General features: G+C 41.1%; 1 protein-coding gene across 1 annotated transcript in view; it reads left to right on the plus strand.

The window, feature by feature from the left end:
• GAB2 (GRB2 associated binding protein 2) overlaps nucleotides 1–27,729 on the plus strand; it is a 185,537-nt gene that overhangs the window by 140,472 nt on the left and 17,336 nt on the right. Inside the window, exon 3 of the mRNA XM_059069510.2 lies at nucleotides 17,694–17,937. Within this exon, the coding sequence (XP_058925493.1) occupies nucleotides 17,694–17,937 (244 nt within the window). The remainder of the gene's footprint in view (nucleotides 1–17,693; nucleotides 17,938–27,729) is intronic.

A 27,729-nucleotide genomic window follows, 5' to 3' on the forward strand; every position in this document is an offset into this window, starting at 1 on the left:
TTAATCACCCAAGTCAGTGTTTCTTTTCACTGAGAATCAGGATCTGAGGAAAAGCAGGAAGGAAGTTAATATTTGACTACCTACTTTTGCTTAAGTACTTTATTTCATTTAATCACTTTTATCAACTGTTTCTATTTTTTTCAAATAAAGAAACTGAGTGCTATTTCTTCCCTGCCTAGCACTCCAGGACTAAAACTCTTCTCTGAACCCAGCTTTGGCTGGGTTCAGATGGGCTCTCCAACTCTCATCTGCTTGAGATTCTTCCTAAATACAATGCTGCTCTCCTTTTGCTGAGGCTTGTTGAGAACAATCCAATCACCTGGGTGTTAGCGTCAACACCTGCCTTATGTGAGGAGCATCCTGTACTGATATCTAACCTTCAGTGGCCACAAAAGGAAATTATAGGAGCTGTGTATTGAGCATCTACTCTATGTAAAATAGGGACTTCACATAAATTCTCACTAAAAATTCATAGTAATCCTTTGAGGTAGCAACAATTTTGACTCAAGGTCACAGCTAGAAAATGATGGAGCCAGGATTCTAGTCTAACCTAGGTCTGACTTTGCATTATAATATGCTGTCTCTTTGTCCTGAACCTCCTGGAATATGAAAATCTGCCAGAACTAAGCCCCGATATTTTTGCCCCTGTGGACACCATGTATTAGATTGGAAGCACTCCTTGACCCCTTCCACCAGAGTCCTACAGCTGGCTCAGGTTTCCCTCCTCACCAACCCATATTGCTGAAATCTCTGGGCTGGAATATTCCAAGAATTTAGTAACTTGTAGAGCTTTAATCCAGCCATTAGGCTGTATTGGTGAGTCTGTAGGCTGGGGATGAGGAAGCCTGAAGTCACATCACAACTCTGGGATGATGTGAACAAGTCACTTGACTGAGGTTTGAGTTTCCTTTCTTCAAATAGAGAGAAAATCCTCTTTTCACTCAATAATTCTGCTTCTCTATGGGTTCATCAACGCAGACCTTAGACCACTGGCAGCCCCTCAAGTTTTATATTTCCCCAAGGAATATTCACATTATATTCTATGTAGAGGTATCTCCTGGAGCTGTGCAGTCCATACCCCTGCTTGCTGTTGGTTCTGTAGAAAATTCTTCCCATGGGGAGCTTCCTTCAAGCAGATACTCCTTTTTTCCCTTCTTTTCGTTAAAGAGTTGTGATGGGACCTGTAAAAAAACTTGTGTTTTTCACTTTCAGCTGGAAGCAGTTCTATAGCAGATGGAGTCTTTTTAAAATTCTTCTTGCCACCCCCAGCTTCTTCTTTCTGCTGCCACTCTCCAATTCCTCACGTATTCCAGCCAAAAATGCCTAGGATAAAACCTGTCTAGGATCAAGACCAGACCAGGAGTGACACTGAGTTTGAATATCAACACAAGGGTGGAAGAAACAGCCTCCTGATAGAGAACTCTTTCCAAAAGGAAACTAGGCACCATGCTCAGAAAGGAAAAGCAATTCTAAGAATGAATATCAAGATTTCATATCATATACATGGAGTTTGCTTGTTGTTTGTTTGGGAGGTATGTGTGTGTACATGTACGCACAGGCGACAGTAAGAACCCCGCCTTCCTCTGGGAATCAAACTAGCCTTCAGTCCCCCAAGTCAGGGGGCAGAAGGCTGCTCTGAGCTGTGTTTACGAGCAGGCGGGTCCAAGTCCTCACATTTATGGCCCCGTCGTGGGCAGCTGTCCCTGACCAGATGTACCACACATAAAAAGAAGCAGCTCCCAGCACAGAGCATGGATGAATGATTCATGGGCTCAGGAGTCATCCACTGTTAGGAAAGCCCTCACCCCTTTGAATCCTCTAAGCTGAGGGCTTCTCCTTCCCACTCATCCCCTCCCTCCTCCCTCTATTCAGTAGCTGGTCCAGGACCTGCACAGCCCCTTACTCTAACGTGCACTCTGAAAGGCACCCTAGCTGTTGCTGTTTATTTGCTCTAGGATGTTGAATAAGTAACTCTGTCTCTTTGAGGTGTTATCATCTGTAAAATGGAGATTATGCTCCCTTGCAGAGGGGTTGGGAGGAAGCTGGGAAAATGTATAGGCGAACAGTAGCTGCTTGTTTCTCTGCTTTCTGTGTCATACTTTTGGTGAAAATGATGATTTTTATATCTGTAGGTCAAGATGAACAGGATATGATTTAAGTATCTGGTGTTTTTAGAGAACTTTACAGTCTACACAACACTTATGCAGTCTCCTTTGTGTATAAAGAAACAAAATAAGCTAGGCAGGGCTGCTAGCACTATTCCTATTGCACAAGTAAGGAAGCTGAAGTTTAAAGGCACTGACATTGCCAGAAAGCAGTGTTGCCGGATCTAGAATCCAAGGATTTTAACTCCATCCTAGGGCTGTATGCTCTAACTCCTTCTCATTTATCCGAACCCCTTTTCACAGACCTGTGGCTGCTTGTAAATCACAAAATAGCCAGCAAGGAGGAGAAGCAAGAAGTTGATATATCACTGAGAACTAAACATTAGGAAAGTGCTGTCTATACATTAATATTAATCTCGGATGGCTAAATCAGCAAGATAACATAATCCATCTCAGAGCAGCCAACAAACTACTGTGAACTAAAGCTCAGGGAGTTTAGGTCACCAGAGCCCCGTTTGCAACTCTTGAAGATTTTGAAATTAAGGCCAGAGCCTCCTCCATATCCTGTCTATTATTGTAGCTTTTTTCCTTCTTAAACTCCCTGGCAGGAATTTCACAGTAGTTGCATGACTAACTCTATGGAAAGATGACCTCCCAGAGTTCCAAACGACTGTTCTTTATCTTTTCCCCACCTTTTCTCTACTAAAATTTTGGGTGAGACTGCCCCCTACTTTAAATATTTTGTGAATATTTACACTTCTAGTAATCCGTGAATTTCCCCAGTAACTCAACAGCAGAATTATTTTAAGTCCTGGTTCCCTTCCAGGATGAAACTATACCCACAGGTATGCGTTTGGGGAAATCTTCGACCTCCAGTGGAGGAATGTTTGCAGGGTCTTCAAACAGCTCCTTCCTCTCCAGAGAGAATGATTGGTGCCTTAAAGGTCAGGACCCCTTATTCCAGCTGGACTTCTCACAGCAGGGAGGGCCGTGGTGGAGACAGGCAGTCCACTCAGGTGCCTTCTGATGACCTTGGTCCCTTCCCCCACTACCCCGATGCAGTGAGTGCGAGTGCCGGGGAGAAGCTGGGAGTGGAGGACGGTGGGGAGGAGAGAGGCCTTTCTAGGAGACCTGACCCTTTCTCTCTTCTCATTCCTGGGAGGAACTTTTCCTCCCTTGTTCCCTCCCCTACCTTTTGTTTTCTGGTGTTTTTTTTTTTAACTGAGGTCAGATCTCTCACTCCTCTGGGAGACCCTTGTTGGAAGCTTAGAGCAAATGTGGAAGGTGATAGGCAGCTTCTCCCCAGGCTTACACAGGTCCCTGGAGGAAAGAAGAACAGAGTGGAGACTGATCTGGGCCCCAGCCCAGAGGCGGAGGCTGCTCTCTGAATCACCCACCCTTTTTTCCAGAGACAGTGGGGAAAATAAACATCCAGACCTGTTTCCAGCCAGATCTGAAATCCTCATGCCTTAAAAAAAAATTGGTATTCTAAATAACCCTGAAATATCAGACCTTCCTCCTTAATCTTTTGTTTATTTGTTGTTTTTTTGTCTACAGCTGGGTCTTGTCACCCTGAGAGTAGGCTTTGAGTTGGGACATGAACTCTGTAAAATCCCCACAGACACTTTTGCATTGTCCTGGAACAGGCTTCAGCCCTGACCTGCAGCAAAGTCCAGACCCTCTGGAGGAGGAAAGGGAGACAGGGAGAAACCTGACCCTCTTCATTCTAAGCCTTGATCCTCCTTCCTACTTTCCCTTGTATACCAGACACTCCCCCACACCGTCCCAGCCAGCCAGCGTAAAGTCTAATGTACCTGCCAAACCCACAGACTGTTAGAAATGAGAGTATCTCATCCCAACTCCTCAACACCAGAAGCTTTGGATAGTTCCCCAGACATCCCATGAGATGCTCCCCCTTTTTTGTTCTTTGAGTATTTCTAATTATCTCTAGTGAAGGAGGGTAATAAATTATTGTTGAATTGGTCCCAGACCAGATTCCAAAGCCCAAGGTAACTTATTTTTGGCTAAAGGTAGAATCAGGACTTTGAATTTTGTGGTAAGGTCACCTTGGACCTCTGAAGCTCTTGATTATGATTAAACATCCAGTTATGTACAGTTCTGCGTAGGATTCTGAACTCTGCAAAGGCCTTTGGACTCTACCTTCAAGTTGAGGCCCACCCTGCATGCCAGCATGGAGTCAGGGCTCTGGGATTCTTCACCCTTTTTGCTCAGTTCTGACCCTCATCTTGTGTGTGAGATAAGGTCAGCCCTGGAACTTTGCCTACTTTTCCTATTCTTGAGCCATTTCCCTGTTAACCTGACTGTCATATCAGACTCCACCTAGGACTGGACCCCATCCTGCTTTGATTTAGTCCTTCTCAGAGACCCCAGTCTTACCAAAATCCTTAAGCCAGTGGCTGGAGCCCCACCGCCCAGTGGCTGACTTCCGGGTGGCCAGTGGTCTGTCTGCCTGAATTTCTGAAGAAACTCCACTTCTGCTTTCCCTAAACAGCTTCCTCCCCCTTTCGGACTCAGCTGCCCCCATTTCTGGGTGATGCCCGGTTTCCATTTCTGTGTTCACTCATTCAGCACACTGAGTACCTGTTTTTGCCGGGTCCTGTTCTAGGGCCACGTGCCAGAGAAGAGCATAAGCCGCGTACCCAACTCTCAGTGACCTCAGGAGCGTTGTCAAGTCCTCCAGTTTATCTTTTTTCTGCCAAACCACTGGAACCCTTCTCAGTGACTGCCTGCCTCCTCTGTGTATAGTTCCAGGTCCTGGGGCCCTCAGTTTTCACCAAGTTTTGCTGCTTTTAACTGTACTGTGCCTGACTATATGCCAAGATATAGCTAGCAAATTTTTAAAAATTGAGGTTAACCTCAAGTGTGAAAAGAAAAAAAAATTTTTTTCAATTTCTGAATTTAATTTCAATGTCAAGCCCCTATCTGGCTAGTGATAGAAATTAAAGTTCTAATCAACTTAGGTTAAAACTGATCAATACAGGATTTTCTCAGTTACTACAGGTTTCTCTCTTCTTTTTTTTTTCCTCACATAAATGGAAATAAATACACCAGATATTTTTTTTCCATCTCTTTATTGAAGTATAATTGAGAAAACTGTATATATTTAAAGTGTACATCATGATGATTTGATACATGCAAACATTGTAAAATGATGACCACAATCAGGTAATTAACACATCCACCACCTCAAAGTTCAGGTTTCTCTTGCTTTCTCCAAGTTCCCAGAAGCTTAGGGAACTGGAAATAGTTCACTGAGGCTGGAGCTCAAAGTTTGGGAATGAGAGGAGATATGTGAGAGACCTGAGGATGAGAACATGACCCTTTGATCTTTCTGTCACCACATTAGTAGAGACACATAGTGGCTGCCCAATGATGATTCAAATGAATGATTTAGTTATAGTTTTTGTTTATAACTTTGTAAATAGTTATATAAAATTACAGTTGAAAAAATTACAACTTATTTCCAAATGTTGTTTTGAGAACTTCACTGTTGAGGAGGGGAAAAAAAGAAGCTTCAAAAACATTCTAGCCTTATTAACAGGACATAGAGTCTAAAATTCTATATATTGAAATAGTGGTATACAATGAAAAAGAACAATTTTTAAAAAGCAAAGAAAAATAGAAAATGAATGATCTAACTAGTCTGAAGAGGTAGGATATGAACTTTATTTTACATATCTATCATTTATTTATTGTTTACTTTTATTCCCCACCACCTCACTTCTTTTGTGGATGAGGTCAGTGAACGAATTCTTCATGTCTGGTGAATCATAACAGCCGAAACACCCAGCCAAGACAGAGAAGGCAGTAGATTTCATAAACTGAGAAAATTCTAGAATATGAGATCTTGAAGGGCCCTTAGAGAGTGTTTTGTTCCAAACTCCTCAAATGACAGTGTCTGGAGGTCAAGAGAGGGGAGCTAAGTTGCTCAAGAGCATACAGCTAACTGGCAAGGCTAGAATTGAAACCCAGGTTTCATCTTATACTTGTATGATGCGTGTGTGTGTGGCTGTGTGTGTGTGTGTATATATACACACACAGGCACACACGCACATACACACACACACCGGTTCAGGAGGTCAATTTAGTATGAAGAGCAAAGAGCATAGGTCTTGGAATCATAAATACATGAATCCACAACACTGATGAGTTCAGCCTTAACATGGTCTTAGGAAAGTCAGTTTACTTTTCTGAGCCTCAATTTCTGCATCAGTAAAATAGAAACAAGACATTCTTCACAATATTATTATGAAGATTATATAAGAATCCACTTAAAGCATGGTGCTTGGTACACATTAACTATCTGTCAAGTGTATGGCTAATAAATTGTTGTAGCCTTCTCTGTGACCTTCACAGCAGCTCTTTGAGTGTGTATACCATACTATTCTTATCTCCCCAAAACTGAAACATCCTAAATAATACTATCTCCATTTTCCCTGAACTTGGGAACATTCTTACTGTGTGTGATTAATATGTTTATCATAAACCTTGCTGATTTTACTGATTTGAGATGCATTATACTTAAGTTATTGAGGTGCTCAAAAATAAAGGTGTTTCTTTAAATATGCTACTACTAACAGTAAGAGGTAATGTTTACATAGAGCCTAACATGTAGAGGCAGTGTTCAAAGCATTTCACAGATTTTAACTCATATAATCTTATGAGGTAGATACCTATCATTATTCCCATTTAACAGGTGAAGAAACTGAGGCACAGAGAGGTTCAGTAACTTTCCCTAGTTCTTACAACTACTAAGTAAAGGATCTGGGATTCAAACCCAGATAGTATGGATGCAGAATCCATGTTCTTAACTACTAACCCATTCCCTGAAATTCTAGATATAGTTCCTTGCCTCACACTGTCTTGATACCTGTTTAGGGTCTTCAGCATGTGCATGAAGACCTGAGAGAGACTCACTGCTGTCTCTGCTCTTTTGTGATGACCTTCTCTGGCTTTGCCAAGAAGGTTTCCCAAGCCTGTCAACGCAAGTCGATCATGTTATTCTCTTGTACCTTTTGATTCTGTATGCTGACTAGAAACTAGCATGTTGTTTGTGCCCAAGGTGTGCTGAAATGAAAGTGAATATGATTTCTTATAATAATATTCATGGGCTCTCCAAACTGGCTTTTCCTGTGATTCTTCTTCTTGATTATTCCAAAGCATAGGTTTGGGATTCACTGGTCTTGGTTTCAGCCCGCTTCTGTCTCCTTAGTGACCAGCTTAAGTTAGGTACTAAGATTTTTGAGAGAGGACACGATTGTACAAACCAGAAGGAGAACTTGCAGTCTGGGGGCTGGCAAACTTTCTCTCTAAAGGGCCACATAGTCAATACTTTAGGCTTTACCACCTGAACATTCTTTGTCACAAGTACTCAACTTTACATATAAGCAACCATAAAGAATATGCACATGAATAGGGGTAGAGCTTTATTTATAAAATCAGGCAGTCGACCAGATATGACTTACGGTCCTTAGTTTGCCAACTCCTGTTCTAGTATAATAATACGCCTTGGCAGGCCTACTCAGATACATGTACATATGGTCTTAGTGTGCTGGCCGTCCTAGGGATGTTAAAAAACAACTCTCCCTTTTGGATCCCAGTGAAAAAAACCTAGAGTTGCTGAGGCATCAAGACACAAGGCTGGAAGATGAGTAGGGGAGCTACAGGTATGAAGCCAGGAGATTGTTGTGACCCCAGGACTGGAGACAGTGTCTGAGAAAGAGCTGCCGACTGGAAACTGAGTCCTGCCAGGCTCTCTGCCTGCAGTCCTCTACTCACCAGTCAAAGGCCAGTTGAATCCATTTGCATGCTCTGGTACCAGTCCTGCCTCTAATCAAACCCTGAAGGTCTGCAAATGTAGTTCACACACCAGGTTACCCCAGTGATGGAGTGCTAAGGGAGAAGTTCCCTTTGTGGAGCACTGATATACAGACACTATGGCATTCCTTGACTCTCTAGGACAACGCTGCAGGTAGCTATTCGTAAAAATTTTACAAATTAGGGCTTCCCTGGTGGCGCAGTGGTTGAGAATCCGCCTGCCGATGCAGGGGACGCGGGTTCGTGCCCCGGTCCGGGAAGATCCCACGTGCCGCGGAGCGGCTGGGCCCGTCAGCTATGGCCGCTGCGCCTGCGCCTGCGCGTCCGGAGCCTGTGCTCCGCAACGGGAGACGCCACAACAGTGAGACGCCCGCGTAACGCAAAAAAAAAAAAAAAAAAATTTTACAAATTAGGGCACAGATTCGGATACCATTCCTAGGTTCCACAGCAAAACACTCAGATTCAGATTTCAAAATCCACGTTCCTTTCCCCGAATCACTCTGTCTCTCCTACAGCCACAGTTCTGGGTCAGGTAATGTTGTGGATCTCATAATTCCCTAGGCAAGCTGGAGCTCTTAGAATCCCAGCCTTACCATCCAGACTAGAGCAGTTCCGGGGATTGTTCTTGTGATGATTGCCACTGGTAGTGATTCTTGATAAACTCGCATCATTGTAATGTCTGACACTTGTGTTTCACACTGGTAGCCAGTTGTCTCTTAGTGAAAGTCACTGTGAAAGGAAGGGGAAGCTTACCTCTTATGAAGTTGGTTAGCTTAAAAATACAGTGATATAGTTTAGATATTTTTGTGGAAAGGTCACAAGGGTCAGATGCATCATTGACATGTGGGCTTATGGTGCCCATTAGATGAGCTTATGGCGCCCACTAGATGGATTGATTCCCATGGGAATACTAACGAGTCCCCAAAGTTCCTTGAGGGAAGGGAAAAGTGCTGCCCCAAGTATAAACTTGCTCTTCCCAACTGCAGTATAAGCTCACAGAGCAAGGACCAGATCCACTCTTTTTGACAGGCCTGAAGCTCTTAGCAGAGTGCCCACAGTCAGTACTCATGACCCTAAGTTAACAACAAGAGTGCTTCATTGCAATTGTGGATTGACTCTTTGAGGGGGGACACGCAATCAACCGAAGCCCCTCTCAAAGGAGCAGGAGTAAGGTCTGTCACAACTGAGGTGTGCCGTCCGTGTGGCAGGTGAGATAAGAACAAAGCTGACCTGTCTGATGTGTACCGGACAATGCATGCGTGGCTAAATATAGACCTGCTGTCCAAAACCAGAAACAACACACAACTCAGACAGCCTTGCTAAGTGATAACAGTTCCTCCCACCCTGAACAGCAGCTTACATTCAGATCCTGGCGCTCTTCATTCCTTCTTCTGACCCAAAGAGGAAAGATTCTGACAAAACGTGTTGCCATGGTATGTTTACTGAGCACCTTGTTCTAATCTGGACGTTTAGTAGACACACAGCGTTGTGCTAAACACCACCAGAGAAACAGATGGTCTAGGTCCTGACTTCTCACGATCTGTTTTGTATGAGAGATTTGTGAATTCCCAGCATAAAATAAAAAGCAAAATAAAGTACAATAAAAGGTTTAGAGGAAGGCATAATTAGTTCTCACCAGAGACCTTATAGAAAGCATGGCATTTGCTGTGGACCTTAGTTTCCCATCTCTGAAATGAGATGCTGCAGGGCAAGGAAGGTTATGTAAGGACGTGTGACCAGAGACTGTGTGACATGCCTGCGAGCTGCAGCCACTTGCTCTCTTTGCCCTGTGCCCCTTCACAGGATTGATTTCTGCTAAAGCAGACCAAGAGATCATATCCGTCAAGGTCAGGGTGCTGTGACTTGGCTCTTGGATCTCTGAGATGGTGTTTTTTCCCAGATCCTTCCTCAGAAGGGGAGTGGGGAGGCCTGGTTTCTGAAAGGTCTCACAGGGTCTCATGTTACTGCCTCTCTGCCTCCCCTTTTTTCTTCCTCTGTTTTATAGTTTTTATAAACACTAGAAGACTTATAGTTTTGAACTTGGGGAATTATTTATACTAGTCTTTAGTAGTTTGATCCAGCAAATGTTTATTTACCATGCAAATATGAGTAACATTATAAACTCATGACAAAATAGCAATCCTACTCGCCAGTGTCCTGGTGGTCAGATCTCCTGACTTGATTACCCCCCCCCCCTTTATAGAGAATATATCTTCATTCACATTGATACATCTTTCTATTGGTACCGCAGAAGGACCCCTGGACTAAGAGATCTGAGTTTTAATTTCAGGGTTTACATCTGATCCACTGTGTGGCCTTGGACAAGTAGCCTCACCTTTCTGGACCACGGTTTCTCCAACTGTAAATGAGAGATTTGGGGGTGAGTAGGGAGGGCAGTGGTGATAATGATTGGACCCTAGGTTCCCCTCCAGTTGCCACACTATGTGAGGTATTGTATAGAGCGAAGACATTTTGTGTTTGATCCTAAATGTATGAATAAATTCTCTAGTAATGATGTTTGCCAGAGGATTTTGAGCATTATTCCTTTTTAAATAACTTTAGGCTTGTGATTGTGAGTTAAAATGACCTGGATCTGTTGATCCAATTTTGCACTCAGCCAATCTATCAGCAGGTTTTTGTTTTTAGAATTCTCCACCCATCTGATTCTTGCTTTTCAATTAGCTTTCCCCAGCGGACCACTCATCCCATAAAGTCCGTCACCATTAGTTTCAAAATTCTCTCATTAATCATCTTCTCCCCAGTTAGAACCCTCAGAATTTTACCACCTTTCTACTTCTAGGAATAAATGATATAACAATTGTCAACTAACAACCACTTACTTAGTATTTAATAGTTACTATTTACCCGTATTTCACCTCATTGAATCCTCAAAAGAACCCTGTAAGGTGGGTGTTCTCTTTGGCGTTTGACAGCATGGGAGAGGAGATGTAGAGTGAGATTAAAAGTTTCGCCCAAGGCCCTGTGGCAAAGTAGTTTTAGAACCTGGACTCCCACGTTTCTGACCCACATCAGGCTCTTTTCTGTTGCTCGCTGTTCCTTCGGAGTCGACTGTGAACAATTGATAAGGAGGGCCAGGAAGAACATGGATGGTTTCCAACTTAGAATTTTGATGATACCAAGAAAGATTTGGGGAAGAATTTGTTCTTTCATTTGGCTTTCAGAGCTTGCTTTGCCCTTGATTTTTCAGTTGACCCCAACCCTTCTACCTCTGCCCCAGAATTAAGAACCAGAGATTGTTAAAAACCAAGCCAGTGGATCTGAATCTAAATGTGTAAATATAACTCATTAGGTCTTACATGGAGCAGCTCTCGTAAATTTCCCAAAGATGACTTTGATGTGTATCCCTGGTCTAATCCAAGTTCTTCCTTTTATAAATAAAGAAAACAGGACCCAGAAAGGTGAAATGATGTACCGAAGGTCACGCAGCCAGTTGGCAGCAGACCTGGACCTAGACCCTCATTCTGTTATTTGACTCTGCCTCCCATAAAGCTAATACCATTCACCTCATAGGGATTAGGGATTGTGTAGGAACTCTTTTCTCTACGTGGGTGAAAATAATTGGCTTTGAAGACAATGAGATCTCTTTCAGATCTAGGCCCTGCCACTTTCTAAATGTGTGACCCCAGAGCTCACTATTAACTTCTCTGAGCTTCAGTTTCTCCATCCCCCCAAAAAACAAAACAAAAAAAAACAATGGAGGTAATAATATCTACCTTACTGGGTAGACCAGAGACACATAGTAGGTGCTCAGTAAATGGCAGCTGTGATTATTGTAGTCAGTATTGTCCCTTTTGTTCTTATTAGTCCACGTATAACATCTATACAAGGTATAGTTGTGACTTGGAAAGAAATTCCATACCTCTTGGCCAATTTCAGGGTCTCAGCCAGTTCCATGTGTATTTTAGGAATAGCAGCAGTAACAATGGTGGGGTGCTGTGCTAAATGCTTTGTATAAATGACCTCCATTCCTTGCAACAGCCCTGCAAAGTATGTATTCTCCCTATTGAACAAGTGAGGATCAAAGAGTTTTATGTAACCTGTCCAAGACCAGAGCCAGGAGTTAGTAGAGCCAGGCTTTGAATCCAGCCTGGGCGCCAGCATGAACTTTGGTCTGCCATTTTACGGGTTCTGAGACCCACTGAGACTTGGGGTGGGTGTTGGGGGGGAAAGGATAAAGATTAAAAGGGCATTGAGATAAGGGAACCAGTCATTATTTGGCCAGTCATCTTTTCCAGAAGCTCCCGCCAACCACCCCTTTCCTGCTCCTGTTATCACTAGCTAGTGGATGGCTGGACTGGGCTGGGCTGGGCTGGGCTGGGCTGGGCTGGGCTCCTCTACTGAAATCCTTCAGAGCTTTCCTGTTCTAGAGTTTTGCAAGGTGGGAGGAGTGTTTTTATGCTGGGCAGGCTTCCCAGGAGTGATTGTGGAAAGGAAGGGGAGTGATTTTGTAGGGCCCTAAAAAGAAGCCAGGAAGAAGAGGAAAAAATAAAACCCTGCTGAAAAGAAAACAAATTGACTCAGGCATTTTCTGGCATTATCTTTCGTCTAGACTTGGAGATCGAAGCTCAGGCCAGAAGTCTGGAAATGTCCATTTTCTTCTTGCTGTATAACTGACCTTCCTAATGACCCAAGACACATCATTACAACAGCCTTACAGCCACAATACCAAACACAGCCCAGCCACGTATTGGCTAATGTTTCCTTTATCTTTACCATTCTTTCCTTTCCTCCAAAGGTACCCAGGCAATAACAACAAATTCTATCAATATTTATATGAGTGCATGTATTTGTTTTCACATCCTTATCTCATTCGCCCTTTACAACAGCCCAGTAAGATAGACAAGCAGGCCAGGGATTATCCTCCCATCTTGACAGGTAAGCAACTGAAGCTCAGAGAGAGACTTGTCCATGATCTCACAGCTAGTTAACAGCAGAGCTGGAAATGGATCCCTGGGCTCCTGACTCCTGTCCTGTGCATGAGGTCCACACACTGTGAGGTGGAATTTCAACCTGCTTGAGTCTTTTCACCCCAAACCATGAGTGCTTGCCTTTTGTTTAGCTGAACTTCCCACTGCCTTGCTGTGACTATGGGGTGAAACCCTGAACAGCAGGGTTGGAGGAGTTATAGGGAACTGAAGGTAGGAAGGGAAGAATGTCTCTTACTCAAGGGAGTTTAGTAAGGGCTCAGTATTTACTGAGTGTTCAGTTTTCTATTCGGAGAGGAAATAAAGAAAAACTAAAAGTCAGATGAATGTAACTGGATGACTGTTAATCTCTTGCATATACTTTACCCTTCATACTTTGCAATGGGCTTATGCGTGCGTGTGTGTGTGTGTTTTAATTCACACACCATATATCACTCAATTAAAGTGCACAAGTCAATGTTTTTAGTATATTCACGGGGCTGTGCAACTGCCATCACAGTCTAATTTGGGAGCACTTTTATGACCCCGAAAAGAAACCTTATACCCATTAGTAGTCACTTCCCATCCGCACCCCAGCCGTAAGCAACCACTAATCTACTTTCTGTCTCTATATATTTACCACTTCTAGACATTTCATATAAATGGAGTCTAGCTTCTTTTCACTTAGCACAGTACTTTCAAGGTTTGTACATGTTGTAACATGTATTTGTGCTTTATTCTTTTTACTGCTGAATATTCCATTATACGTTATTGCCACATTTTCTTTATCGATCAGCTTATATGCATTTGGATTGTTTCTACTTTTGGCAATTATAAGTAATGCTGCTGTGAAAATTTGTTTACAAGTTCTTGTGTAGATGTATGTTTTCATTTCTCTTGGGTATATACCTAGAAGTGGAATTGCTCGGTCATATGGTGACCCTGTGTTTAGCTTTTTGAGGAACTGTCAAACTGTGTGTGTGTTTATAAATTTACTGAGATGTATTTCCCATACCATGAAATTCACCCTTTAAAGTATATAGTTCAGTGGGTTTAGTATTTCCCCGGGTTGTGCAACCACCACCAGTCTAATTTTAGAAAATTTTCATCAACCCAAAAAGAAATACCATATTCATTAGCAGCCACTTTCCATTACTGCTCCCCACCCCAGGCAACCACTAGTCTACTTGCTGTCTTTGGATTTTCCTATTCTAGACATTTCACATAAATAAAGTCATGTAATCTATAGTCTTTAATCACTAGTTTTTTTCTCTTAGCGTAATGTTTTGGAGATTCATCCATATTGTAGCATGTATTAGTATTTCATTCACTTATATGGGTGAATAATATTCCATTGTATGGATATATCACCTTTTGTTTATCCAACCTCTACCTCTTTCATCCCCTTCCTGTATGTCTTTGTCTCTGTTTTCTTATAAGGACACCAGTCATTGAAGTAAGTTCCACGCTAATGCAGTATGACCTCATTTTAATGAATTACATCTGAAAAGACGCTGTTTTCAAATAAGGTCACATTCTGAGGTTCCATGAATTTTGGAGTGACACTGTTCAATCCAGTAAAGGTACCAAGGAATCACCACATGAATTCAGGTAGAAGTCTTTTAAAGTTGCAAGCTGAGGTAGGCTTTTGGCAAGATTTAGTGCCCAAACCTCTTTGAAAGAACTTTTCTGGGGCTGCAGGCCATTATGGAGCCAACTGGCTTCATAGACATGGCTTTATGTCAGAAGAGTGGAATTCCAAGTGTCTATGGGCCCAACTCATGCTAATCCTTAGTTCATCTTAATTGACAGACCTCAAAAACCTCTCTGACTTTGACCACAAGAAACAAGCATATGTGGATTTTTATGCCAGGGGAAATTCTTTTATTCATTCAACAATGACTTCAATGTAATGAATACCCACTATGTGCTGGGGCTGTTCTAGGCACAGAGATACAGAAGTGACTAGAACACATTTTGAGTACCTACAACCTGCAGTGCCTTCTTGACCCTCTATGCACTTCATCCTCATAAAACCACCCTATGTCAATTTGTAAATAAGGAAACTGAGACTCAGGTGAAGTTTCTCTAGCTCTGTGAGTAAACAGACTGGGTCACAGATTTGAATCCATAGCCTGAGCTGCAGGCAGAGGGCCCTAGAGCTGAGGATAGGTCGCTCTTCCTTTATACAGACCCACAAGCATTCAACATAGGGGACATGAAGGATGAATTGGGTGACAAGGCAGGATAAGTAGGTTGTGACAAAATGGCTATTCTTGTCAGATTGGGGAACCTGGACTTCTTTATTCTGAAGGTAATGAGTCAGTGGATGTTACTGAGGGAGTATGACTTATTATGCTATATGTACTTCATGTGTTTAATCAACACATGATTATGGAGTTGTGTCACAGACTGGGCTTCATTCTAGGGATAAAACTGTTACAAGAGAGACAGTATCTCTGCCCTTACTGAGTTAGTAGCCTAATGTATGGAGTGATGAGAAAGAGGTTGGTGTTTTCCTGAAATTCTGTTTGAAACACAAGGAAGTACAGGTGGGAAACAAGATTGAAGAAATAAACAGGAAAGTGGTTTTTAAAAGAGAGAGCTTTGTAAGTCATCTTGAGGATAACAGGGACCCAGTGACGAATTTTAAGCAAGGCAGTGACATAATGACATGACGTGGTTGCTGAGAAACAGGGAAGAGTCATAGATAATGCCTAGGTTTCTGGCTTGGGGAACCGATTGGATAGTGATGTTGATGTACTTCACTGAGACAGAGAACGCAGGAGGAGGAGTTCCGTTTAGATTGTTGGGCTTGACCTGCTTGTGGGACAGCTGAATGGAGACGCTCAGTAGATGGGGGGTGGGGGGGTATATAAGACAGGGAGCCCAGGAGAGAGAACTGAGCTAGAGATTCAGATTTGTGAGTTGTTATCACATAGCTGAAGCTGTGAGAGTGGACAGGATACCCCTGGAGAGTCTCCAGAGTGACAGTGAGGGTCATAGGAGGGTCTGGGGCAGAACTCTGAAGAAAGCCCCCATTGAAGGGCTGGGCAGAGGAAGAGGAGTCCAAAAGACCACAGATAGTGTAGAATGCACCAGAGGTTTCCCTTACGCCTTCCCTGTGTCTCCTCAGGCAGCAGCTTGGGCTGATCCCCGGCGCTGGGCCTTCTCTGTCCCCCAGCATAAACCCTCTCCTCTGCCACTAGAGAGTTCATCTTGCAGGTCTAATGGAGTAATGAAGCCATTGATTCTGTTAACAAACATCCAGTTCACTACGAGACCTGTAATGGGAATTCATTTTGGAGGTCAATACAGCTGTCAATGGAACAGTTTTTCCCCAGAGGCCTGTGGCTTTTCCTGCTGTACGCTGGCAGAAGTTGTCTGGCCCAGCAGCAGAAAAGACTGGAGAGTCATTAATGCCGTAGAGCATCCATGAGCTAGTGATCCTGCCCAGGGCCATGAGGAGGGTACCAAAATAGGTCAGATAACAGGGGGTGGAAGCAGAACTATGTCCCCTCCGAAGTGCTTTGAATAACCATAGAAAGCCACCATCATCACCACTAAAACATTACCTCCCACTCGCTATCACATTGCCAGAAATTACATCTTTACATCTTTCTTTTGAACAAAAAGTTTCACTGTTGGAATTATTGTATGGTGAATGAATGTTTTTGCTTATTCTACAAAGACAGACTCAGAACTTTGTATGTACCTGGGCTTTATTAGGTAAATGCTGGCACTGTAGAGGTAACATCATCAGCCACTGTTCTCAGAAACCCATGGGCCAGGCAAGGAAGCAGGGTGACAGTGGGTATAATGAAGCATGTGCCACGTGCTGTTAGCACCCAGAAGAATGGCCAAGTCCACGAAGGTTTCAGAGAGAATGTGATATCCGTGTAGGTTCTTAAAGTCTGTGTGTGAGTGCCAGAGGAGAAGTGAAATCCAGGCAGAAGGAGAAGCATAGGCCAAAACAAAGGATCATAAAGGGGGCTGGTGCATTCACAGCCCGATGAAGCTTTCATATGCCTGGGGTATGGGAGGAGAGAAGCAGGAAATAGGTCAGACTGTGAAAGGCCTTGTATGTTGTGCTAAGGAATTTGGACCAAGCTTAGAGAGCCAGCCAAATGAATAATGCCCTTGGCTGGGGGTATTACTCTAAACTATTATCTGTCTTTAATACCTCACTTCCTTTCTAACACAACAGACGAGAGTTTTAAGATAAGAGTTAAGAGAAAAAAGACCAACAGATGGAGAGTGGTGAGTACAAGATGTGGGGAACATCGTCCTCAGAGGACTTGGAAGGGCAGGCGGGAGGAGCTGGGACCAGTCTTAAGGGACCGTTCCAATTACATGTGCTTTTGTCATTAGTACAGTAACACACAGTCCAGGGACTCAGTAAATAAGTCTTCAGGAAGCAAAGCTTCATTTAACAAAGCCAGCTTGGCTTTGAGGGAGGTGATGAGAGCAGGAGCCACCAAAGAGAGGGAAGGCAGTGGCACTCACCGCCCCAGAGGCTGGCCTTGCTCGAGAGCCAGAGTCGCACTTCTCGACCTCGAGTAGGCACACCTCCTGGAAGTGGGGCAGATACTGCCCCGGCTGTAATAGGGAGCCGCCTCCAGGAGCAGTACGGAGGTCCAGAGCCTGGAAGCCACAGCCCTGCTCTCTGGGAGGGCAGAGCCGGGGCAGGGGCATGAGGAAGAGACTGCTGCGGCTGGGCCATTGCCTCTGCTCTTAGTATTTTCCCTTCGTCTGACAACCCAGTTTGGGATAAGGACAATGTCCCTTCCTTTACCACTCAAAGAGCTCTTTCTCCTTTCCACAGACTCCCTGAGGAACATTTCCTCAGCCAGTCACGGCCCCCGCTCTTCTCCAGCTGAGCTCAGTAGCTCCAATCAGCACCTTCTCCGAGAACGAAAATCCTCAGCCCCGTCGCACTCCAGCCAGCCAACCTTGTTCACCTTTGAACCCCCGGTGTCGAACCACTTGCAGCCCGCCTTGTCCACCAGTGCACCTCAGGAGTACCTCTACTTGCACCAGTGCATAAGCCGGAGAGCAGAAAATGCAAGGTAGGCAAGCAGAAGTTGGTTGAGCAACCACTCGCAGGGCCTAGTACTTTTCAGACTTTGCTTTTTAATTTTATTTTATTTTATTTTATTTTATTTTTTTAATTTATTTATTTTTGCGGCACGCGGGTCTTTCACTGTTGTGGCCTCTCCCTTTGCGGAGCACAGGTTCTGGACGCGCAGGCTGAGCGGCCATGGCTCACGGGCCCAGCCACTCCGCGGCATGTGGGATCTTCCCGGACCGGGGCACGAACCCGTGTCCCCCACATCGGCAGGCAGACTCTCAACCACTGCGCCACCAGGGAAACCCTGCTTTTTAATTTTAAATACGTAAGAGTAAACTATTTTATCTTTCCAGGTGGGCAAATGTATAATTATAAAACAAAACATCATTGTTCTTGCTTAGGCAACCTTCACATTTTATTGGTATCATCTACGTTGCTATACAATGATAATTGGATTCCAAAGAAGCCTCCCATTATCAAAAATCATGCTATAAAAATTTTTGGTTTAATTTGAAAAAAAGGCATAGGAACTAGAGTTTCAGAAATGAAAAAAACAAAGTCAGTGCACTTGTTGGCCCTAAGAGTGTAACTATAAAACCTTAACATTGTTGAACAAATCCTTATCTCACTTTTGCTCTAGAGCTACAGTTCCATATGGCAGCCAGTCTCCACATGTGGCTATTTAACTTTGAATCAGTTAAAATTAAATAAAATTTAAAATTAAGTTCCTCAGTTATACTAGCCATATCTCAAGTACTCAGTAGCCACACATGTCTAGTGGATACCATACTGGGTAATACAGATATAAAACATCTTCATCATCACAGAAAGTTCTAGAGCAAGGACTCCCTGCTCTGGAATAAGTTTTTGTTTTTCTCACACCATCAACTCTAACAGGTACAGAGCCTGTACATATTTTTATTACCTTTTATTCCCATTGTTAGGGTAAACAAAAGTGCAGAGGTGGTGGGCTTTGCCAGAGCTGGTTCCCAATTCTACCATGGCCAGCAGATTGTAAATCATGTTCCTTAATGAATTAATTTAGAAATATCTAATTTGTGTTATGAAAATTAAGGCAATTAGAGAACTGGCTGTATTAATAAATCATGTCACAGAGTATTTTCATGCATAATCTCACTTAAACCAGTTAAACACACTGAGAGATTGCCAGGGTAGATCATTTATCTCCATTTCATGGATGAAGAAACTGAGACTCACAACTAATAAACAACAGAGATAGGACTAGAACCCAGGTTTCTCCTTTCTGATCCTGTATTCTTTTCTCTACACTGTGCTGTTCTGGTTATGGTTTTCTGAGTCATTTTCATGCAACAGAACCTCCTAACACTCAATTTTAAGTCTGCCTGAAAAACCCATTTTCCTGAAGCAGCATTGGTTCATTCGTGAACTTTCACTAGTTCAGTCGACTTCCATTAACATACACATGAAGGGCTGAGTTCTAAAAAGGTAGAATGAATTAACCAAGATCACTGAACTAGTTAGTACCTGATTCTCCTGAAGCACAGACCAGAGACAGCATAGTAGAATGAAAAGTATTTTACACAGTGAAAAGTATTTTGCAGTCAGTCAGTTATGGGTTCAAATTCAGGTTTGGCCACCTCTTTGTGACCTTGGACCACATATTGAGCCTTTTTGACCTTCAATTTCCTTATCTGCAGAGTGGGAATAATTAATTCAAAGGCTTACTTAACGAGCATAAAATGGCAAAATATACCTAAGGTAGCCAGGAGGTAAGAGGTGCTCAGGACATATTGCCAGATGCTCTCCTGTGCTGCCTCCCCTTCTATTACATGTAGGATTGCCTGGTAGTAGAGAATGCGAGGTCTTACAGTCATAATTCTAGTGAAAGACAGAGCAGTTTATATTAGTGCCTCTCAACCATTAATGTGCATATGAAATACCTGAGGATCTTGCTGAAATGCTGATTCTGATTCACTGGGCCTGGGGTGGGTCCTGAGATCCTGCCTTTCTGCAAAACTGCAGATGATGTCAGTGCAGACTGCAGATCATACTTTAAGTGGAAGGCTTTATATAGTATTAACAACTGCCACCACCTCCAGTCCCATGATACTGCTAAAGCAACAGTGAACACATATATAAATGTCTCTTCTTGAATTAGCAGCTGGGGCCCACTCTGTGTACCCTCACCTCCTCTGTAAAACCTCTTTTAAATCTTCTTAGCTGGAATTCATTTTTCTCTGAATTCCCATAGCAGTTTTTGATGATCTTTCTCACAGCATTTGGAACTTTCTACCTCATATTATAGATTTTTATATTAATATGTTACTGTCCTTTGGGACAGGACTTAGGGCACATAGTAGGTGCATAATAAATATTTGAACAAATATGTGTTATGGAGGTAACATAATGAGACAGAATTTATCTACAGCTGGGGAAACAGCTTAATTGTGGGGCCTTGATCAAGTTGTGCTTTTCTCTGTGTCTTTGTTTTTACTTGTGTGGGTGTGGGAGTGAGAGGGTGATGAGCAGGATCTCAGGGAGATTTTAAAAAATAGTAAGTTCAAACAGTGTTTGTAGAATTCCAAGCAGGAAAGGAGGGCGGGAAGGAAGTTTTCTTCAGTCTAGAAGGATTATGTAGTTCCTGGTAATATTGGAGTAGCATGCATGGTACTAAACATACTGTAACAATTATAAACTCTGGACAAAACATTTTAAAATCCTGTTCAAAGGCACTGAAGAGCAATCAAAAAGCAGGACTGATATGACTCTTAAAACAAGGAACAAAAAAAAAAAAAAAAAAGAACTTAGGAGTTCCAGTTCTGCTATGGTGGCAGAAGCCACCACAGGCTTCTATCCCTCCCACTAATTACAGATAAAAACTCTGGACAAAATATAATTACCCAAAGACTCTGTAAAGTAAAAGAAAGGAAGCAGATTATGGAGGGGAGCAAAACTTGGAGATGTGAGTACACAGGTAAATTTACTGTCTCTGGTGGATTTGTCCTGAGAGTGGGCTCCATCACAAAGCAGCACAGTGGGACAGACTGCTGAAACTCTAATAGAAACCTCATCTTTCTGGTTAGAGGAACCAGAAAAGGTGCCCTTTGGGGACTGGAAAGGAGTGGAGTATCCCAGTGTGGAGAGAGCTAGTGAAGGGATTTCCTAATTCTGGGTATAAACCCACACAAGTCTCAGGCTCACCTTGAGTTACCCATGTGTGGGACAGACTCAAATCAGCATAACAAGAGCTTTGTGAACTAAACTGAGATTTTCAGTATCACACACAGAGGAGAAACGGAAGTTACAGGTTGAACCTGACCATATTGATTGCCTGCAAAAACAAAAACAACATTCTGCAAAGGATGAGAAAAGAACCCAGAGTCGACGCTACATAGTATCATAACATTCAGAATATAATCCAAAATTTCTCAGCCTACAGAGAGCCAGCAAACTAATTCTCAAGGGAGAGCACAGATGCCAACCCCAATATAACTAATGTTGAAACTACTACACACAGTTTTAAAAGCCCATTTTATAACAGTATTCCATATGATAAAGGAAAACACACTTGAAATTAATGGAAAGAAAAAGAAACTCTTATCAACCCAGAAGTCTATATTCTGCGAAAGTATTCCTTCAGGAATGAAAACAAAATTGAAGACACTCTCAGATGAAAGGTAAATAAGAGAATTTCCAAGAGATCTGATTTAAAGAAATAATAAGGCTAAAGCAGAGAAGTACCAGAAGGGAATTAAGATCAGGAATGAAGGAAGAGCAGCAGAAATAGTAAATATCTGCATAATTATAGAAGACTATTTTTTCCCTCCTAAGTTTTTATCTGTTTTTATTTCTCTTCAACCTGAAGAGCTTCCTTTACCATTTCTTGCCATGTGAGTCCCTGGTAACAGATTTTCCCAGCTTTCATTTATGTGGAAATACCTTTATTTCACCTTTATATTTTAGAGATATTTTTGCTGGGTATAAAATTCTGGAATGATGGCTTTATTTTGGCATTCTAAAAGATGCCATTCTATAGTCTTCTGACCTTCATTGTTTCCGATGACAGGTCAGCTGTTCTTTTTATTCTTATTCTCCTGTATGTAATGTATCTTTCTCCCTCTGAATGATTTTTTTTCTCGTTTTTTTTAAAAATTGTGGTAAAATACACATAAAATGTACCATCTTAACCATTTTTAAGTGTACAGTTCAGTAGTATTAAGTGCTTTCACATTGTTATGCAACCAATCTCTAGAACTCTTTTCATCTCTCAAAATTTAAACTCTCCACTCTTAAACAACTCCCCATTTCACCTTCCCCCTAGCCCCTGACAATGTCCATTCTACTTATCTGTATGAATTTGACTTCTGTAGGTAACTCATTTAAGTGGAATCATATAGTAGTTGTCTTTTTATGCAATCCTCTAGGTTCATCTGCATTGTGGCATGTGTCAGGATTTTCTTCCCTTTTAAGGCTGAATAAATATTTCATTACATGTATATTCCACATTTTGTTTATCTGCTCATCCATTGTTAGACCCTTGGGTTACTTCCACCTTTTGGCTATTGTGAATAATGCTGCTGTGAACATGGGTTTATAAATACTCTTCAGGACTCTGCTTTCAGTTATTTGAGGTATATAACCAGAAGTAGAATTGCTGGGTCATATGGTAATTCTATTGTCCCTTTTTGAGGAATTGCCATACTGTTTTCCATAGTGGTTACACCATTTTACAACAGTGCACAAGGGTTCTAGTTTCTCCACCTTCTTGCCAACACTTGTTATTTTCTGGTCTCTTGATAGTAGCCATCCTAATGGGTGTGAGGTAGCATCTCATTGTAGTTTTCATTTGCATTTCCCTAATGATCAGTGATAGTCAGCATCTTTTCACGTATTTGTTACCAATTGGTATATCATTTTTGGAGAAATATCTACTCAGGTCCTTTGCCCATTTATTATCAGATTCTTTTGTTATTGTTGAGTTGCAAAAGTTCTTTATATATTGTGGACATTAACCCCTTATGAGATACATGATTTGCAAATATTTCCCCCATTCTAAAGACTGCCTTTTCACTCTGTTGATTGTGTCGTTTGATGCACGGAAATGGTTTTAATTTTGATGTAATCCAATTTATCTCTTTTTACTTTTGTCACCTGTTTTTTTTAATTTCATACATAAGAAATCATGGCCAAATCCAATTTCAAGAAGATTTTCCCCTGTTGTCTTCTAAGAGTTTTATTGTTTTAGCTCTTACATTTAGGTCTTTGATCCATTTTGCATTAAGTTTTGCATACAGTATAAGGTAAAGATCCAACTTCATTTTTCTGCATGTGTATATCTAATTTTCCCAAAACTGTTCGTTGCAAAGACTGTACTTTGCTGTAGAAAAGATCTTTCCCATGGTCTTAGCATCTTTATTGAAAATCATTGAGGGTTTATTTCTGGACTCTGTATTCTGTTCCCTTTGTCTATATGTCCATCTTTATGCCAGTACCACACTGCTTTAGTTACTGTAGGTTTGTAATAAGTTTTGAAATAAGGAAGCATGAGACCTTTGACTTGGTTCTTCTTTTTCAAGACTGTTTTGGCTATTTGGGCCTCTGACTGATTTAAGTTTTTTTCTTTATCTTTTTCCAGCAGTTTGACTGTGATATTCCTAATGTGTGTTTTTCTTTATATTTACTATGTTTGGGGTTCACTTGCCTGTCTGATTCTGTGTGTTGATATTTTTGATCCAGTCCAGCAAAATTTCTACCTGTATTTCTTCTGCCCCATTTTGTCTCTCCTTTCCTTTGAGGCTCATATGAAACTTCAGTTACTCATATGCTAGACCACTTGAAACTTACCTACATGTCACCGATACTATTCTTTTTTTTTTTTTTTCCTATCCTTTTTCCTTTCTGGCTCAGTTTGGATAGTTTTTTAAATTCATTTTTCAATTCTAGGATTCCCCCCCCCTTTTTTTTTAAATAATTTTTGAAGGGGAATAGAAGTACAGTCAATGCCATATATATAAATGTTCTCATGCCCCTTTGTAATGTGTCCTTCTAGCATATTCCTCAGAAACCACTGACAGTCTTTCTGTCACTACATTAGTTTTCATTTTTTGGAATTTTACTTGAATGGAATCATAGAGTATCACTATTTTTTCTGACTTCTTTCAATCAGCATAATGCTTTTGGTATTCATTCATGTTGTTGCATGCATCATTAGTTTTTCTTGTTTATTGCTGAGGAGTAATTCAGTGTATCTTTATATCACAACTTACTTATCCAGTCACATGTTGATGGGCAGTTAGGTCATTTCCAGTTTCAGCTATTACAAATTAAGATGCATTTGTACATAAACAGTCACTAACAAATCTTGTATGGACATTTGTTTCATTTCTCTTGGGTAAATACCTAGAGAGCTACGTGGTTTACTGGTTAATTCTGTCAAATACTCAAACAAAATAGTACAAATATTACCCACATTCTTTTTAGGACACATAAGAGGAAGGAATCCTTTTGCAACTCTTTTTTTTTTTTTTTTTTTTGGCGATACACGGGCCTCTCACTGCTGTGGCCTCTCCCATTGCGAAGCACAGGCTCCAGATGCGCAGGCCCAGTGGCCATGGCTCACGGGCCCAGCCGCTCTGCGGCATGTGGGATCCTCCTGGACCGGGGCACGAACCAGTATCCCCTGCATCGGCAGGCGGACTCCCAACCACTGCGCCACCAGGAAAGCCCTGCAACTCATTTTTATATAACCAACATAACTCTACTACCAAAACCAGACAAAGATTATGAGAAAGAGAATTACAAAGCATTATTCCCTGTGATGATAGATGCAGAAATTCTTTTTTTTTTAACAAAAAAGTATTAGAAAACAAATCCAACAACAACAACAATATATATATATATTTAAAATGTGTGTGTGTATTTTAGGGATAATATATATTAGGGAATATATATGTTTGTATACATCATTAGGGATAAGACACCATGACAAAGTAATGTTCATCCCAGGAATACAAGGTCGGTTTGACATCCAAAAACCAACCGATATAATTCATCACATTAAGATAAATAAAGGAGAAAAATCATATAATCATCACCTCAATAGATGCTAAGAAAGTATTTGACAAAACTTAATACCTCTTCATAAAAAATATTTCTTAGCAAACTGTGAATAGAGTATAACTTTCTCAAACTAATAACAGACTTCAAAGGATAACCTACAGCTAATATCATACCTAATGGAGAAATAGTAAACATATTCCCCTAATATTGGAGACAAGGAGAGAATACTTGCTCTCACCACTTCTATTCACTATTATACTAGAAATCCTAGCCAGTTCAATAAGGGAACAAGAAAAATATAAAACGCACAAATATCAGAAAGGAAGATGTAACACTGTCTCTATTTGCAGGTAACATGATTGTTTATATAAAAAATCCTGAAGAATATAGAAAATACTAGAATTAATAAGTGAATTTAGCAAGGTCACAGGATAAAATATTATTATACAAAAATTAATTTTTACATAGTAGCCTCAAAAAAATTGGGAAAATGAACTTTAAAAAATTCTCTATATAATGATGCCCCCAAAATGGACTAGTTAGTAATAAATTTAACAAAAGACATGCAAGATCTCTTCACTGAAATCACTATCTAACATTGCTGAGGGAAATTAAAGACCTAAATATGAAAAGTGATAAAATACTACAGTTATGAATTGGAAGACCCAATATTATTAAAATGGCAATTCTTCCCAAATTAATCTGTAGATTCAATGCAATCCAAATAGAAATCCCAACTAGCTTTTTCATAGAAATTGATAAGTCAATTCTAAAATTTACATGAAAATGCAAAATATGCTAAAATGTGAATAGCCAGAGAGAGTGGCATGGACATATATACACTACCAAATGTAAAATAGATAGCTAGTGAGAAGCAGCCACATAGCACAGGGAAATCAGCTCGGTGCTTTGTGACCACCTAGAGGGGTGGAATAGGGAGGGTGGGAGGGAGACACAAGAGGGAGGAGATATGGGGATGTATGTTTATGTATAGCTGATTCACTTTGTTATAAAGCAGAAACTAACACACCATTGTAAAGCAATTATACTCCAATAAAGATGTTTAAAAAATGTGAATAGCCAAAGAGATCTACAAAAAAAAGTTAGAGGGCTTATACTACCTGATTTCAAGACTTTCTGTCAAACTACAGTTAGATAAGACAGTGTTGTATTGATGAAAGGGTAATCATACAAATCACTAGAACAGATTAGTGAATCTAGGGGTAGGATGAAAAAATATATGTATGATTTTGACAAAGGTGCCAATAGGGAAATGAAAGTCTTTTCAACAAGTGGATATCCATATAAGAATTTTTTTATTTTAATTTTATATTGGAGTATAATTTATTAACAATGTTGTGTTAGTTTCAGGTGTACAGCGAAGTGATTCCGTTATACATGTATTTATTCTTTTTCAAGTTATTTTCCCATTTTAGGTTATTACAGAATATTGATCAGAGTTTCCCTGTGTTATACAGTAGGTCCTGGTTGGTTATTTTAAATATAGAGTGTGTACATGTCAGTCCCAAACTCCAGTCTGTCCTTCCCCCAACCCTTCCCCACCGGTGACCATAAATTCATTCTCTAAGCCTGTGAGTCTGTTTCTGTTTCATAAATAAGTTCATTTGTATCATTTTTTTTAGATTACACATATAAGTGATATCATATGATACTTTTCTTTCTCTGTCTGAGTTACTTCGCTCAGTATGACAATCTCTAGGTCCATCCATGTTACTGCAAATGGCATTATTTCATTCTTTTTAATGGCTGAGTAATATTCCATTGTGTATATGCACCACATCTTCTTTATCCATTCATCTGTCAATGGACATTTAGGTTACTTCAGTGTCTTGGCTATTGTAAACAGTGCTGCAATGAACATTGGGGTGCATGCAATATCTTTTTCGATCCATCTCCCAGAGTAATGGAAATAAAAAACAAATGGGACCTAATTAAACTCAAAACCTTTTGCACAGCAAAGGGAACCATGAACAAAACATATAGGAATTTTTTTTAAAACCTTTACTTCATATCACACTACTCAAAAGTTAACTCAAAAGTATCAGAGACCTAAATGTAAAGTCTAACACTGTGAAACTTATGGAAGAAAACATCTCTGTGATCTTGGGGTAAACAAAGATTTTTATATTGGATTTAAAAAGCAGGAATCATAAAAGAAAAAAATGATAAAATAGTTTTTATCAAAGTTAAAACTTGCTCTTCAAAAGATCCCATTAAGAAAACAAAATGGCAAGTCACCAAATGTGAGAAAATATTCAAAACACATATCTGACAAAGGATTTATTTGTAGAATATATAAAGAGCTATTACAAGTCCGTAAGAAGACAAGCAACCAAATTTTTTTTTAATGGGCAAAAGATTTGAGCAGACATTTCACAAAAAAAAAGAGATATAAGAATGACCAGGGCTTCCCTGGTGGTGCAGTGGTTGAGAGTCCGCCTGATGATGCAGGGGACACGGGTTTGTGCCCCGGTCCAGGAAGATCCCACGTGCCGCGTAGCGGCTGGGCCCGTGAGCCATGGCCGCTGGGCCTGCGCATCCGGAGCCTGTGCTTCGCAATGGGAGAGGCCGCAGCAGTGAGAGGCCCGTGTATCGCCAAAAAAAAAAAAAAAAATGACCCATAAGCTCATGAAAAGATGCTGAAACATCAGGGAAATGCAAATTAAAACCTCAGTGAGGTTTTGCTTCATCTCTCCTGGAATGGCGAAAACAAAAAAGACTAGCAATG

The sequence above is a fragment of the Kogia breviceps genome, chromosome 7 (assembly GCF_026419965.1).
Source record: "Kogia breviceps isolate mKogBre1 chromosome 7, mKogBre1 haplotype 1, whole genome shotgun sequence".
Taxonomy (NCBI): Eukaryota; Metazoa; Chordata; class Mammalia; order Artiodactyla; family Physeteridae; genus Kogia; species Kogia breviceps.